Source organism: Sorghum bicolor, chromosome 9, assembly GCF_000003195.3.
Source record: "Sorghum bicolor cultivar BTx623 chromosome 9, Sorghum_bicolor_NCBIv3, whole genome shotgun sequence".
In the NCBI taxonomy this organism is placed as follows: Eukaryota; Viridiplantae; Streptophyta; class Magnoliopsida; order Poales; family Poaceae; genus Sorghum; species Sorghum bicolor.
In genome coordinates this window covers 52719722-52736227 of record NC_012878.2, presented here as the reverse complement: position 1 = coordinate 52736227, position 16506 = coordinate 52719722, and the positions used below count along the sequence as shown (strand labels likewise).

Genomic DNA, 16506 nt, shown 5'->3' with positions numbered 1-16506 from the left:
TCGTTTCTAAATTTTTGCACTGCGCGAACACTCAACCGCTACCCTGCCATCTTGTAGTGATACTCGTCCACCGTGTTGTAAACTAGCCCTTCGTTGATCAATCCATCCAGGACCTTCCTGTAATGAGGAGTTTCAGCTATTACTAAGACATTATAATGAGTCTCATTCTATATTGTCACATTCACAGTCCATCTGTATACCTCATGTTGTCCCTATCTAGGCCCATTTTCGCCCTGATGTAATCCTCCGTCAACCCATCCTCCTTTTCCCTGATCACAACCAATGAACAATTGTATTTACATTAGTCATCCTCTGTATTGAAATCTTAATTCATAATCACGCTCACTTCACAGGACTGTAGGCACATAGCCCCGTACCTTTCCTCATCACTTGAAAGTAGCATGAGAACACCTTCCTTGTCGATGTCTAATTGCGCCTTTGTCCCCATTCTGTCTACAATTCTGTTTGAACTGAGTCGGTGTCCAAGCTCCAGATGCTCATGTATGACGCTCAACATGTGTTCAGTCACGGAGTTGTAGTTGGTCACCTCCCTGCATAATTTGTATCAGCTTCTTTAAGTCAGACGAGCAGTAAGCAGAATGCTGAACACGCACTTAAATCATTTGTCATTTCATTTGTATCATTACCTGGCGATCAAAGTGTTAATCATCGCATCGCCGTCTATCACTGTGCATGTGCCGTTAACGGCGTAGTACCCCCCAACTCTGTCGCATTCAAATTCTTAGTATTTGGCAACATTTGCTTTGATTTTTTCAAATGACAGTTTTCCCGCTTACCTTGACCCACTCATGTCAGTGTAGCCGTCCTCGTCTCTAGGCCTTTTTGACACCATCCGAATGTCGTCGTAGGCATGGTCGGTTGCATTACATAATAGTTATAATTCCTATCAAATCTCATTGTCGACGCTGTAGAATATATTGCATAAAACTCAGTGATCTTACCAAATACGCGATCTTATGCTGCCGGTGCCATCGTATATCTCATAGTCCGTCCACCGTTCATGTTGTTCGATTCTTGTCAGCATCCCGCATAGCTCGACCTGCATAACATGTTATCTTTGTCATAAGAAATGCAATCCATCTACCTGACAGCTACTCATGTTGTAGGTGTTGCTTCCTAGAGAATATTAGTTACTAGCCTGCTTCTATAAACCGATTACCGTGAACACCTGGCTCCCGTTGATTACTAGCCTCCCTTGGTCTCTCGACTCTCCACACGCGTCCCTGATCATCTTTATCGTGACCTTCATCCTATTTGGTTCACGAAACGGACTCTGTCTCCTTGTCCCGCCCTCAAGTGCTCTTTCTTCTGGAAGTATTGAGCGCGCCTTGGATACGTCGACGTCCATTGTCTACCTATGGCCTTTCAAACAAGTTGCCCCCTTTTTATGGTTTGCCAGCTGAACTGTTCAATTTGTCACTCGGCTTGCTGAGCACGCTGGCGCCATCTCAAATCCCAATTTCAAATTTTCCCGTCTGCCGCCTTCATTTTTCTCATTCCAATTTTCAATGTTGTCGTTTTCCTCTTTGCATACGTATTCATGTGCCCGACAGGCGTCGTATGCAACCAACACAGCACCTACCTTATTCATGTGTGATAAATCTTCCTTGTGTAAGTGTCCATGCATCAAACCTATTCATTTATCTTATCATTTATTGTCCTGGCTTTATTTAATTTATATGTTTGACCTTAGCCCGCATGCAGACGCTGCATGCAACAAGTCATAAATGCTCCCGACTCGATCATCTCTTTGGACATGCAATTGTGTCCACGTCACCGCCATTATTTGGCTATAAATATCAGTATCCAAGCTCAATGGAAACTCGTGCTTCCACACAACTACATCTTCCTAACTCACTCATTGCCTCAATGGATCCAACCGGTCGTGCTGACACTCCCCAGCACACACCCTCCTCCCCTGAGGAGAATGTGCCCGGCAAGCGCACAATGTCTAATACTCACCATGATGTTTCTCATATTGATCCATCCTCCTCGCCAAAGCGCCCCCGCCCCTCTGTATACTCCGATCCTCTTGCAGCCGCTGAAATTGCTGCAGGCAAGCGCCCCATTGTAGAGAGTCCAATTGACGATGGTGCCCCGTTCCCCGACAGTTCTGATGATATGGGTCGTCTCTTAGAGGAATTAGAGGCTGAGGAGTCGTCCGAAGATGATGACGTCCAAGTCCTCCCACAGCCCAATACAATCCCGAGCGTTCAGGTGTGTTGTTGCTATTGCCATTATCTGGATGTTCTTTTTCCATTTCATCCGGCACTGAAGATGTTATCGGCGTTGTTATTTGCAAGGTGCAGGCTAGGTCACCATCCATCAACAGAGCTGATCCCGGTGCTCAGTACGGTGTGATGTTTTTCGATCGTCTGGAGCTCAAGGACGGGCGTGTAACCCTTGTGGGTTGTCGCAGTCCACAGTCTCTCCCACTGGGTGCATCCCCTATGCACGTACCACGTGTTGGTCAGCAGACAAGCCCCACTCCACTCCGTCCCCGTGTTTGTACGCCTACCTCTCGCGGTCCAGCACCAGCACACTACACCAGCCGTCTTCCTCCACTGCACCCATCATCTCGTCCTATGGCTGTCCACCACCCGAATCATGCCCGGAACTTACCAATGTCCGCACCAGTAAGTATTCTTCAATGGTGACGCTCATATTCTATTATGTGAACTGTCATTTGCAAAAAACTAAATTAGTTTCCTCTTGTCCTAATATTCGAATATTTTGCTTTATTACCTAGGCCGGAGGCAGGTCATCTGTCCCTAAGGAGCCGTCTGTGCTCGACCCGCTCCATTTGCACCGCACCCGTTCGTTTATCAAACAGTTTACTGCAGATTTCAAGACTCGCATTGTTAGTATCCCGTGGACGCCTTTACATTTTTAATCTGCCTGTGCTGGTTTAAATCATGTAATCTATCTTAATCAATTAGTATTAAACAAACCTTTTTTGCAACCCCGTTTGTAGGCCTTACCCCAACCTTTCGCTCAGGAGTTCAAGCAAGAAATTGGTGGCCGAGTTTTAGTTCTCGGCGATTCAATGTTCCCCCACCCTGTATCTGTGGTTCACGAGGCTGGTCGTGTCTATCTTGGTCCCTCTGGATGGCCTGAATTTGTTGCCGCCGAGCGTATATCATGCTTTGACATTGGACTTTTTGTTCTCATGAGGCCTTCCAGGTTTGTCATGAGGCTGTACGGCAACAATGGCTTTGAGAAGCCCATGCCACTTCGATCGGTCGTAACCACTCCTATTTCCGACCCGTTCGTATTGTCTGCACCGGCATATGTCCAGTCACCCCCACGTGCAGAAATGCATCGTGGTGCAACAGCCCCCGTTGATCCTGTCCCTAACCCAGATCCCCCTGCTGAGGACGTCAAGATGCCGGCGCCCCCACATGCACACCATGCAGGCCGCCCAAGCCAATCTTCACCCAGTTCTCCTTCGACTGCTGCGGCCGCAGCTGATGTCCCCGTTCCTCCTCGTGTGCAAGGTATGGACCACTAACCTGATTGAATGCTTAATAAAAATACCAGTTGCAATTAATATTCAAACATACCCATTTGTTTTGTTTTTTCTTTTGTAGTCCCTGCGCATTTACTTGGCATGCAGTATGATCTCGGACCCAGGGTCCACATGACTCCGCGCATAATGCAGATCCTAGCTGATTTATGGATGAACCGTGTCACGTCCTACCCTTTGTATGTAGTCAGTCTGGTCAGGACCCATATCTATGCCGGCTATTTTGTAAGTTTATTAGACCAAGCTCATGATCAACCATCAACACTAAATTTCATAATTCCTATTATTTTTTATTAATATGGTCGTGCTTTTTTCTTTTTGTTCCATGCAGTACTTCGGGACGCATTTCTCCTCCATGCTTCCTCGCCACGCATCGGTTACAATTCACTATGGGGATGATACCCGCAACGAGTTCCCTGCATTGCTGTCTCGTCCCTTTTTTGGTGACCAGTTAGCCCGTATTACTTCTGGTTGGCTGGACTTCGTGCACATCAACGGGCTCCGTGCATCCGACACATATGTAGTCCTCATCCGTGAGACCGCTGGCCACCTGCACATCAGCTTCTTCATAGTGGACGTGTAGGATTGCTCGTTAGTTGGAAGTCGTCTCCAGCCCGGTTGTCGTCTTATCAGCTATCCTGTTACCTCTTTAGTAGTCTCGAAGTTATGTATTAGCAATAAATTTAGTTTACGTGCATGTAATTAGTTTTCATTGTTGTACTCCTGTACCGCCCATGTCCTTGCCATTTCCATGTACCAGTCTCGTCGTCCAATCCCTATCAAGTGTCCTGTGTGTCCGCAAGCTTTGATCCTACTTGTTGTGTACCAAATAGTTGCTTGGTGTCGTTCTTTAGTTATGCCGATGTGTAACAATTTGTTCTAATAATATGTATAATGTCGTACTGTTCCATGTGTTATATTGTCCTGTTCACCATTCTCTTCGTCTCACTTCTTATTATATGTGTTTCATACTGTTGCGCATCTCTCATTATAGACCCTTCACCTCCACCAGTGTTGGACGGTGTTAGTATTTTCGCCTTATGTGTTTCATTTATTCACTTTGACTTAAGCCTGTGTTCCCATTCGTTTACCCGCACACGACCATGTAAAATCACATTTTTATTGCGTAGTTAGGTTGGAGATGCTAGTTGCTATCCAAAGAACGCCAGGGTCTGCACTGTACAATTAATGATAAACTTCCTAGGACCTAATCGGTGTCCACATTAATCCTAAATATGCCGTCTCAATGTCACCAGTTTTTTGCTTTTTTTTTTACGTCTGGTTGCTCTAATGTGTTTCTTTCATTTGGTATGTTAATACCGTATTCATTTAGGTAAAGGAAGTCGTCGTGGGTGAGTGCCTTGTTTCCAGAATTGAAGGAGTCGAGGCTGCATGGGGCACATGGGGCACCAAATGAACACAGCCACACCTCACCTTTCGGCCCGTTCCCGTTCTCGCATGTCCCCATGCATCTTCCATGTACTAATTTTAGGATGCACGCTCGTCTCTTCATCACACGCTCGTCGCTAGTTTGTCTCCCGCAGCGCACACTCGCGGCCATGGTTATCGGTCGCGCTCGCAGCACGTTGCTTGCTGCTCATGTTCGTCGTTCGTCGGAATTACGCGCCCCTACCTGGCCAAACGCGCCCGATCTAAGTCACGCGGGGACATGCAAAACCGGTGGCTGTAATAAAAAAAGTACCCCCGTTTATATGTTTCGAAACGCAGAGATCTGTCATTTTGCTGTGCAGCTTTGGTCAGGCAGTCTATGACAAACCGTTGTACAAGTAGCACCGCAAGCTATATTTACTAAGGGCACAACAGGAAAATAACCGATAATTTAGCACCCCCTGATTTATGTACTTTTGGCCTAAACGTCATATAATTACGACATGTAGGGAGTACTTGTTTGTTTATTTATAATAGCTTAGAACTTAGAAATCATGCATGGCATCTTTTTGTTTTCGACCCTAATTAATCATAACTGTTGAATTGATTATTTATCCGTATCCTCGGTCGTACTGCTGCTATATGGCCATGGTTTCGTCATACTAAATTACGATAATAAACGTACCCACAATGTTATATTTGAATTACTTAATCACCTTTTACACCCGTATCACCTACGCTATGTTAGCGTCCGTATGGGCAAGACACGTACATGCTAGCTTTACTGCTCCTTCATAGTCTTTTTTAGTTCATTCCCGATTTTTTTTTCTAACTATGTACTATTTTCGTTTTTTTATGGTAATTATTATCCAATCATTTTATAACTAGTTTGAAAAGTTTCGTCTTGAAAATTGCGATAAAATTATGTAGTTAGCTTTTATTTATGTTTACATTTATTTCTGTAAGCACGTGTCTAAATATTTGATGCGATGCATTATCTTGTTAAGTGTTTGGATTTTGGATGGAAGTAAATTAGCCTATCGTTATGTCCCAAGCTTCCCTATAAATGCTTTGCCGGTGGTTGCAGCCTGCACAGCCGGACACGGAGCCTGCACAGCCGAATACGGCATTGGACTTTGCGAGATCCTTTCAGTGTCTGTATGCATAAATGGGCTGAGCACGCGGCGGTCGTCAGAGTACAGGTAGCCTTCAATGGAAAAGACCTGGTTCCTGCTGCCGCTCGACTCTGGAACCGAAGCAGATGCCACTAGGCTGTAGGCTGCACCTCGGATGGAACAGATCGGTCTCTTGCTGCGCCCTTTCCGTCCCCCATGTTCCGCCAGCGTCGCTCTGAGCTCTGGCACGTAAAGTAGAACTGAAGTTATCCATCTCTATTGGAAACCGAGCTTGGAAGAACGAGTACTACTTGTTCAACCAAATTTAGTATTGCTCAACAACGGGCGCAGTCCATCTGAGTTGCCCTCAGTGACGCTTCTCTGCTTATTATAGAGTATTGAAGCATGCGTAATGTTGTAATTATTAAATTAATATTACATATTTTTCGTTGCTAACATTCTGTTTCGAGAGTAATGCACATTACTCGGTATCTGTTCCGTCGGTTTTCAAGTCTTGTTTTTGCCACGCGCTTTGGCCTTACATTTCTGCGTATTTTGTTTTCTTAATGTTGGAACCACTGAATATGTCGATTTACAAACTTCATGAAGCGTTAATTTTTCTTGCTTGTTGAATAATCCATTTTCTCCTTATTCTCGTCCGTCCTTATGAACCGGCAAAAGCAAGCAGTGAGGGCTCCTTTAGTTCGCTTAAATGTTCAAGATTTTCTCGTCACATCAATTTTTTTTGACATTCATGTAATACTATATATTGACAAAAACAAAAACTAATTGCATAATTTACCTGTAATTTGTGAGATGAATTCTTTGAGTCTAGTTACTTTCTAATTGGACAATGTTTGTTTAATATAAAATGAAAGTGCTACAGTAGCTAAAAACCAACTGGTAACTAAACAAGGCCCGATTTAATAGCAGGCGACGGCACTTGCAGGCATGCGTCCTTTGTACATTTTGTTTATACTAGTCTTGTTATCATCGTCTGCCGTTCGGTCAGGTAATGATGACTCTCCGCTGCACAACACTGCCGTGTGGACGCCACGTAACGTCTTCCCCCTTCCTTTATCCAGCACCGGCCGCCTATTTATATGAAAAAGACAATAATTTTGGTTACTTTATCTCACACTACATAAACTACATCCTGTCATTTATTTTGACATTTTGTCTCCATGGGTTTGTTTTGTTAACACTGATAATCTATCACTAAACTAAGATTAGTGTTAAGCAGGAGCGAAGATCGAATCAATTTCATGTGTTTATTTAATCTGAATCCTAATTTGGTTTTTTTTTGGCGCCTATGAACTTAGGCCTTGTTTAGACCCAAAAATTTTCTAGATTTTGACAATGTAGCACCTTTGGTTCTTATTTGATAAACATTATTTAATCATGGTGCAACTAGGCTTCAAAGATTCTTCTCGTGATTTACAGCTAAACTGTGCAATTAGTTATCTTTGTTTTACATATATTTATATGATCCTTGCATGTGCCACAAGATCCGCTGTGGTGGGGAACCTTTTTAAGTTTTGGATTTTTTTTTTATCTAAACAAGGCATTACTTAACAGAGTTAAATCGCATGAACAACATTACGTGAGCCCTGTCCATAGGGACCCTTTTCACCTGACATCATTTAATTATGTTTAGCTTGAAATGGTAGCACACCAACGATGGGAGGGTAATAAAAAAGGGAAGACGTCCATTGCCGCTCTACTTCTTATTCTGTTCTAGTGCCCCCCAAGAACAAAAGTCATACAGTACCAGCTGACTTTTCCATTACCAATCCTCTTTCTTCTCCAGCAAGCGTCCCCGCTTGCCAATGGCGGAGCCGCCGGAGTGCCAGTCACCTTTGCTCGCCAGCAACTCCAATGCCGTGCCCGACGCCGCGCAGGCTGCAGTTGGTACCATGCCCGTCCCTCGGACTCATCCTGCTCCTAGAGAACGTCCTCCAATCCGCTTGAGGAAGCCATCTCTGGCCAGCATTCGTCGCATTGCGCGTGCAATCCCTCGCCGTAGTCTGCAATTCAAAATCGTGCAAGAGCTTGGGTTCTCCTTCATCTTCCACCTTCCCAGCCGCCTCTTTATTGATAAAAAGCTGTTGGCTTGGCTTCTTCTTTCTTTGGACACAGATTCTTCTGTCTTCACCATCGACCCCCTTGCCCCCATTCCATTCTCCCTTTCACAAGTCCGTTCCATTCTTGGGCTACCTGACGGCACTGACATCTCGTCTATTGAGACACCTCGCGCAATCGACGATATCCGATCTGAGGTAGCCAAAATCCTCTGGTACGATTCAGTACCCGAAGAAGTTTCCATAGCTCGAGCACAGCGTGTCCTCGATGCGCTATCTGCCAAGTCCTCGCTTTCGGACGTCGAAATGGTTGCTTTTCGTGCTGCCATGATCATAGCTGTGGTCGGCAATTTTTTTTTCAGCCCGTGTTGGCTCAACTCAGGTCGACCCCGATGTTCTCCGAGCCATAGTACTCCTTAATCACGACACTAGAATCGATTGGGGGCTTTACGCATTCGACGTCGTCAAGGACTGTGCAGATAGTGTGAAGAGAGAACTGTTCAGCGTTCGGCGGCCGTCAGCTATTGAATTGTACGGGTGTTCCTCGTTAGTAACGGTACATTCCAACCCACGCCTATGCTTGTCCCCCACTCTGATTCTCTAAATCATCTCCTTGTAGTCTTAGTTACTTCGTCGAAACTATGTATATTTATTTGGGACTCAGTGATTCTTTCATCCAATGCAAATTGCTGTTACTTTACATCAGCTGTACAACTTCGTACATAGCACCTGTTTTTCTTTTTGGGTTCCACCAACAGCCCCACCCCATTTTTACCCTTTTTTTCTATTCCCAGGATAGATTCTTGCATGCATCTGCTTACATTCACTCTGACCAGTCCTTTTTTTTTACATTTTTTGGGTTTGATTACAGATAACATACCTCATGAACACTGCAAGTCCGCAGCCAGATCGCTGGGCTGCCATGTTTCCTCAGATCAGGCATTTCACGCACCCGGTCCTTTCTAGGCTGGACGAGCTCGACAAAGTTAGAAGGCTCTCTGTTGATTCATGGAGATACATGCTAGGTGGCCATCAGGTATTGTTTCTGTGATCCTTCTGTACGTGACTGCCAACTCCGTTATCCGTTCCACGCAGTTCTTTTTTATGTCGCTAATTCATTATTTACTATATCCTAAGGTCGTACTGCATCACCATCCGTACTGGAAGTTGGACATCCTTTGTCGGTCTTCCCAACCCCCTACCGATCCTTCGTCGTCACGACCTTCGGTAATCATATCCTATATATGTCGCTGTAAAGTAGTTGGAACGCAATGTTAACTATATTTTTAGAGCTCAATCACACCTTGCTCGTCTTGTGCAACGTAGCATTTTTTTTAGGACACTTGCTTATCAACCTCAGCCCATATACATCCGCGCACAGCATATATGCGCCCTCAAAATCTTAAGCTGCTTAAACCAGCATCCCGCTGTTAAACATGGACTGTATATTTTTTAATGTGTTATATCATGACTTTGCACCACCCCCTCCACCTCACCTCAGACGCTGACGGTGCTTTTTTTTTTCTTGTCCTCAGATACCGTCACACAACGTGGCCGAACTTATCGCTGTCATTGACGAGACACCTGGTTTTAGCGCCGGCAATGGCAACCCTGCTCAGGACGGTGCGGTTCATTGCGATGGGCAAGGTGCATGATCTGTTTTGTAGTTACCCGACTTGCACTTATCACGCCAGACGATTAATTATGTCTACTAGCCCCTAGCTATTAAACGTTCAATATTTTTAAATTGGTAACAATTATTATAGATATTAATTGTCCAACTTGGTTCGTTTTGATTCGTTTCTGTCATAACCCCAACCCATTTTTAGTCCCAAGCTCGCCGCGGGGAAGCTGAGAAACATTTTTTTTTACCATTCTACCGCTGTGCTTTGCCACCTGAATTTATTTAAGAGGTCACTCTTGGTCATAAAAGTTTTACAATCTTGGGATGGAGTTAAGAAGCAAATTATAGCAAACAAAATACTTTACAAGGAATGTAAATACTGCACTAGGGAATTTCGGAGTTGGGAACACGAGGCATTCTTCATCTTGTATTCCTCTGTCTTGAACCGAGGTCGCCAAGCACCTGCATCCACGGATCTCCCTTTCCGTGGTTACCAAATTTTTTTTGCTGTTGCTAGTTCCGGAATTTCTGAAATAGTTGTTCAATAATGTCGTCTGCAGATGGTACGCCCGAACTTGCTGTTCCCTTGTTGCCCACTCCCCTAAGTACTCCAGAGCCTAGGAAACTCGATACTTTGCTTCAGGCACCATGCTTTGTTCAGTCATCAGATCTTGTTGATAAGGAAAATATCAAACACTCGCCGTCAGGTGTGCACGTCAAATTCTGTCTATTATTTCTGCGTTCCCTTCGTTTAGGGCCTTACACTTTTTTCTCGTTGGCCAATTAATTTGTTTACTTATTATGTCGTATTTTATGGTCTTACTACTCTTATTTTTCCTAATTTATTTCTTCATTTTTTTGAACCTAGTCTCTGTAAAGCGGAAAAGATACGATGACTCCACTTCATCTCCAGCCATCCTGGACCAATCTCCCGATCGTACCAATCTCCCTACTATTTGCACTGACAATCCTACTCCAAGTATGGTTTTTGGTAATCTTAATGTTCCCTACGTTTGAAATTTAGTGTTAAATGAGTATTGTCCCTGGTCATGAAGTTTTCATGTCACGCACTTTAATCAGTCACCGTTACTCCAAACGAGGTTTACCAATTATCTTGCTTGCTTTCACTTTTATACAGGCTTCACATCTAAGCATGCCAATCCTTCCCTGATTCACGCTACCTCCCCTGGGCCATTGTTCGACCACACGCCACGTTCGGCCCCTAGAGGTCTGTGATTCACCTCTTGTGCTAACTCCAGTCTGTTGGTAGTATGTCATAGGCGCGTAGCTTTTGTTCACAATGTAGAAATTTAACATCACCAGCCTCTTAGACCACCTCATTTGCACCCGCCGCAAATATATTTGTTCCCTTTTCCTATACTAATTTTTCTACTTTGTATTACAGGTTTTGACCTAAATAGGCGCCCCCACGAGATCTGTATTGAAAGAAATGAGGTTGAAGTTATTGTAATAGAGGATTCTGACTCGCCCCAGACTCCGCGCCCCCCTCATCGGATAGTAGTCCAAGCCCGTATACTTAACCATGACCGTGACATGTGGATGTATAAGATGGTGACTACCACTAGGCTCCATAAGTTTACCCTATTCAGGTAAGTATATGTAGGTGTCTTTAGTTACTACCATTTAGTTCTTTTTTAGTTTTTGTGTGTTCTAATATCTGGAATACCCTGTTACTCATCCTACTGTCTCTTTAGTCCTTTCTCCTGCAAAGCTATCTGAAATCTGTACATTTGTGGCACTTACTTGGTTATCATGTGCTGTTGACTCATTTTACAAGTCCCTTTTTTTTACGTAGGGACTGGGTCATTTTTCCACCATTTATCAATGTCACCTTAACGGGTAGTGAGCTTATCGACCAGTTTAAAACGAACAAACCAGTAAGTGCCAAGGTTATGGCTGCTGCTATGGCTCTTTTTATGGAGATCGATGCACAAATATCAATCAATGCTACTACCACCACCAGAAGATTATTCTTGCCTCCTGGATGGGCGGTATGCTCACTACTTGCTACTCCCCCATGTCACAAGTTGCCTAATCTATATATGACGCCCCAGCCCGTTATCATTTGCAGTCTGATTGCATTTCCGGCAATTCTGATGAGGAATTGACAGCTGCATGGGCTGCATTCTTTGCTCCGCCGTATCTGTTTGCCAACATCCTTCATTATAACCTGGTATGACACCTGCAATTATTGAACGATACAAACTTTTTTTTTGTTTGGAAACAGCATTATAATCCGTAAAGCTATCACCATATACCACCAATAACCACCTAGATTGCCTTTCAGTTCTCTTATTTAGTTTGCCATCACCCGTTCTTCATATCATATTATTTATTTTTTAGAATGATTTCCTTCAGGTAATTGCACCTCTCCTGTTTGGCGATCAATGGGTATGTCTCGGATTTGATATGGACAGAAAGCATGTTACAATTTTCCACCCTGGCAAGCCTTTAGCTGTCCAACGCACATTTGTTGGTCAATGGTACCCGCACGTTCACAAGATGCTACTCGGTCTCAACCTTGCGCATGGGCCCAATTTCCCTAGCCGTGTCACTCCAGTTGATCAATGGAAAATAGAGTTTCACCGCTGGGATGGTCGTTTAACCGCAAAGTTAGTCATACTACACAAGTTTTGTGCACCCGTGCTTTTATAGTTGTTATTAATTGTTTAACACCTTGTCTTGTTTCCACTTCTCCCACCGAAACTTTCTTCCCCATTTTTTTTCGCAGGTGGTTCCATGGCTACGCAGTTGCTGTGTTTGCACTCCTTTTCGACGGCTTTCGCGCAGGCACTCAGATTCTTGCACCGGTGATTCCTCTCTCAAAACATGGCTTACCCCGTTCGTGGACCATATTTTGTGTTTTTAAGTTTTCACTTTGATTGTTCTGCTTTTATTTGCATGGCCCATGGAGCGGTTACAGGACTACCCCTACTCCGAGAAGTGGACGTTGTGTCGCCTGCTACTTGATAGGCCAATGAACCCCTTACGGGCCGAAGAGTGGTTCGCACTAAGTTATTAGGCACCGTTTGTAGCGGCCGGCCCAGCTAATGTTCTGGGTTTTGTTATGTCTCTTTTGCTCCGAGGCAGACATGAGTCTTTGCTGTCGCCTTAGCTCCTTCACCGTCATCACCGGGTATCCAAGACGACTTACTAATATATGTTGATTTGAGAACAACCTGGGCTGGCCATGAATTGTAGGCCTGGACTTCGTCCATATCTGTCGTCGCTGTAATTAAGGGACCCTAAAACCCTTGGGTTTAGTTTTGAACTATGTGCTCTTCAAAATTTCCATCCCTGTGTAATCTTAATGTAGGGGTTGAACTCTATAAACGGTTTGATATTATGCCTTACACTGCTTTTGTGCTGGTTTGTTTTACGTTTTTTTGCACTTACTGGAAACACTTCATTCCTACCCACGGCACCTTTTTCCCACTCTATCGTACTCTTGTAATTTCTGATCCCGATGAACTCATTAAATATTTGCAACGACCACTCACCGCGAAGGCGTATTTCTTATCCTTTTCTCTGAATGCATTAATTGTACTGCTGTTCGCAATGGATGCACGCAAACGCAGGAGCAACCATAAATACGCAACCACATCCACAAGGTGCTCCTAAATTAGTTCGTCCACCACCTCGCTTGCTTCCCAATCATCCCCATCTCCTCCAACATTCATCTCCCCCGGCTATACATCTTGAGCTGCCTGGCCGCATCGCTGAAACGCCCCATTCTTGCCTCGAAACCCCAGTATTCGCTTAGATCGAATCCCATCGGCATTTCCTTGGCTATACAGTCGCACTACAAAGAATGCCGCAGTCATCCTCAGTTAACTCGCAGGATCTCCTTTCCAACCTAGATGGCCCTGATCCAGTTGATCTGGAAACCGGACTACCTCTAATTGTTTGCCAATCGTGCAAAGATGTCAGGCTCATCGCTCTTACCAGCACCCGCCAGAACTCTTGTGGGAAGAGGTTCTTCAAGTGTCCTAGGAACAAGGAGAAGGCAAGTCCTCCACCCATAGATGTCTTGTTTTACATTCCCAGACCCCATCTCCCAATATACTTGTTAACTTCTCTTGCAATCTTTATTATAATCGTTAGTCCTAATACTTGCTTGCACTATGTGTTTTGTTGATTTCGTTGCCGCAGGACCCGACCTCTTGCAGATCTTACTACTTCCAAGCGGATTACGAGACTCTCCTTAGAGGCATTGGAAAGATCGGACTTCCTCGTGAGACGACTCCTGCCCGTACCCAATCTCTTCATTCGCTCGCGCAGACCCGCACCCCCGACGCCTCCTTGCCTGAACAGATCGACGACATCCGCAAGAAGATCATCGAGCTCAGTGGTCGGGTGTCTACCCTTTCCACTCAGGGCTCTCTCACCACCGTGCTTATTTCGTGCATACTAACTATGGTGTTCCTAGTTGCCAGCATCGTAGCTATACTTGCGGCCCTTGTCTATTTTGTCGTTGCAAACAAGTAGTCTTAGTACGTCACTTCGCCCTTTGTTTGTTGACGACATTTGTATTCCACTCTAGTGCTCGCATAGTAGTAACCCCCCCTTTCCCTCGTTTGTATTCTTTTTTCTATAATTATGTTGTTTCTGTCATCTATATTAATCACCATGTATGATAACGTCCCTAAGCTTTGTACTATCGTTCGCGCAGTTTTCTACATGACTGTGTATTATTATGTAAAGTACCTCAATTATTGTCTCGTGATACGTGGCAAAGTTAACAATGTTCTTCCCGTATGTAATCTTAATAATTTATATTCGATTTTATCTCATTAATTTTCACTTCACAAGTCCCACTGAGTACACATCATGCCTTCTTCTCGCATACTTGGTACACAGATCAGTGAACTATTCTATCTCCCAAAGTGCCTTCGTCTTCCTGGTTCCGGTCACTTGCTCATTATCTGATGTTGAACTGATTTCATCCTCCTCGTATTTTTTTCTCTTATTTTGCTCCTTTAAGCTAGCTTTGTAAGATTTCAGGCTCGTGTTTTGACGGCGACCCTTCTTCACTGCCCGTTTTGGGCAAGAGGTTGGCTTTTCGCTTCTTTCCCCAAGTTCTATCTTCTTCTCCTCCACTCTTGTGGTTCGTACTGAAATTATCTTGTCTAGCGCATCCATTGCTTCTTTATAACCTGACTCGTCCAAGGTTCCTTCTACTCCGGCCATGGCTAGTACTCTACGCACCATCAACTTCTTCTGAATGTATGTCGCGCTTTCTAAGCTACTGGTCTCCACCCCTTGACCGCTTACATGTCCTGTTTCGCATGCCACATCTCTTCTCCATCTGGCTAGTATGTTACCGGATGGCAACTCCGTTCTGTCCAGGTGCATCAACACCTGTGGAGACAAAATTTCATTTACAGATTATAGTCATGTCACCGCAAATAAAAACGTGGGTACACACTAGATCAGTTCACCATTTTAATGTGTGATACTCATTACATACCTTCAATGCGTGTCTGCATAGCATTCCGACATGGTTGTAAAGCCCGCAGCTACAGCTAATAAAATTTCCGGAGTCTTTAACCAGGAATAATTTCTCATCTGTTGCTCCATCCTCCTTGTAGTGCACCAGAATGTATGCTTCGTCCGCGCCTCTCCCTTTGATCAAGTAGCTGCCTGCGTGGTACAGCTCGTTGTATAGGCGGTCGTACATGGCTCTGGTGTAGATTTCTTCTGCATGCCTCTCTATTGGCACACCAATCCGCCGTTTCCTTTTCATCTGCATTCACCAAAACAAAAGTTGATTTCATCACTTTGTTCATTTCGGTTTCGAACTATGGAGTTAGGGCGTCAATGCGCATTTCGCAACCAAACCGTCCGTCACCTGCTTTGTGACGTGGATCTCCTTTTCTTCTTGTGCGATACGATCATTCTGGAACTCATTGAACTTGCTAACAAAGATGTGCATAGGCGCTGATCGCTGGATGAACCCTTTTAGCATGTGGTTTGCGCTTTCACTCCGTTGTGTGCTCGTCATTCCAGCGCAAAACACATGCATGAAGTAAGGCCTAGCCCACATTCCTCGATGCTTGTAGATTCTTTTCAGATACTTGTTTTTTTCCACCCCATACTTCCTCACTAGTTGTCGCCACCTTCTCTCGAATTTAATGATCGAAACCTCCTCAGTCACTAATTTGTTGAATTCACTTTTGAACCCAGTATTTTTCGTGTAAACATTTCCCAACCATTGTTTGGCCTTCCTTAGTACATGCCACTTGCACCACCGGTGTCGTGAGGTCTGCAGCGTTGTTTTTATTGCCGCCGCCATACCCTGACATTGGTCTGGAGCTCAAACAAACAGTGTTAATTAAGGCTTGTTTCAGTCAAAAGCCATTTTAGTTACAAATTAAATGTATGTAAATATGTCTGAGAATGGTGTCATATCATTTTGTTACCTGTGAGTATCGTCATTGGCTCCTTGCCCTTCATTATGTCCTTGAAGTTTGCGAAGGCCCACTCGAAGTCTTCTGTCTTCTCTGAGGTTAGTAGTACTCCCCCGAACACAACTGATTGGAAATGGTTGTTTACTCCGACGAATAGGCCGAAAGGCATGTTGTACAAGTTGGTGCGGTATGTTGTGTCAAAAGTCATTGCGTCACCAAATCTATCATAATTCTGCTGGTTTTTACCTGTGCACCACAGCATGTGCACAATACGCCCACCTTCATCTACCTTGTACCGCACAACCATCATTGGGTCATC

At 44.4% G+C, this 16506-nt stretch overlaps 2 protein-coding genes across 2 annotated transcripts; both read right to left on the bottom strand.

Annotated features, from left to right (window-relative positions):
• LOC8064128 (replication protein A 32 kDa subunit B) lies at positions 39-1369 on the bottom strand. Its single transcript, XM_002439906.2, has 7 exons — positions 1181-1369; positions 963-1060; positions 798-839; positions 648-725; positions 378-551; positions 201-269; positions 39-117 (listed from the first exon to the last, which is right to left on the bottom strand). Exons 1-7 carry the CDS (start codon positions 1367-1369, stop codon positions 39-41), a joined length of 729 nt encoding a protein of 242 aa, XP_002439951.2.
• LOC110430597 (protein FAR1-RELATED SEQUENCE 1-like) lies at positions 13979-16030 on the bottom strand. The gene is made up of 3 exons (XM_021448404.1): positions 15629-16030; positions 15248-15523; positions 13979-15138 (listed from the first exon to the last, which is right to left on the bottom strand). The coding sequence occupies exons 1-3, from the start codon at positions 15821-15823 to the stop codon at positions 14647-14649; spliced, it is 963 nt and encodes a 320-aa protein (XP_021304079.1). The 5' UTR covers positions 15824-16030; the 3' UTR covers positions 13979-14646.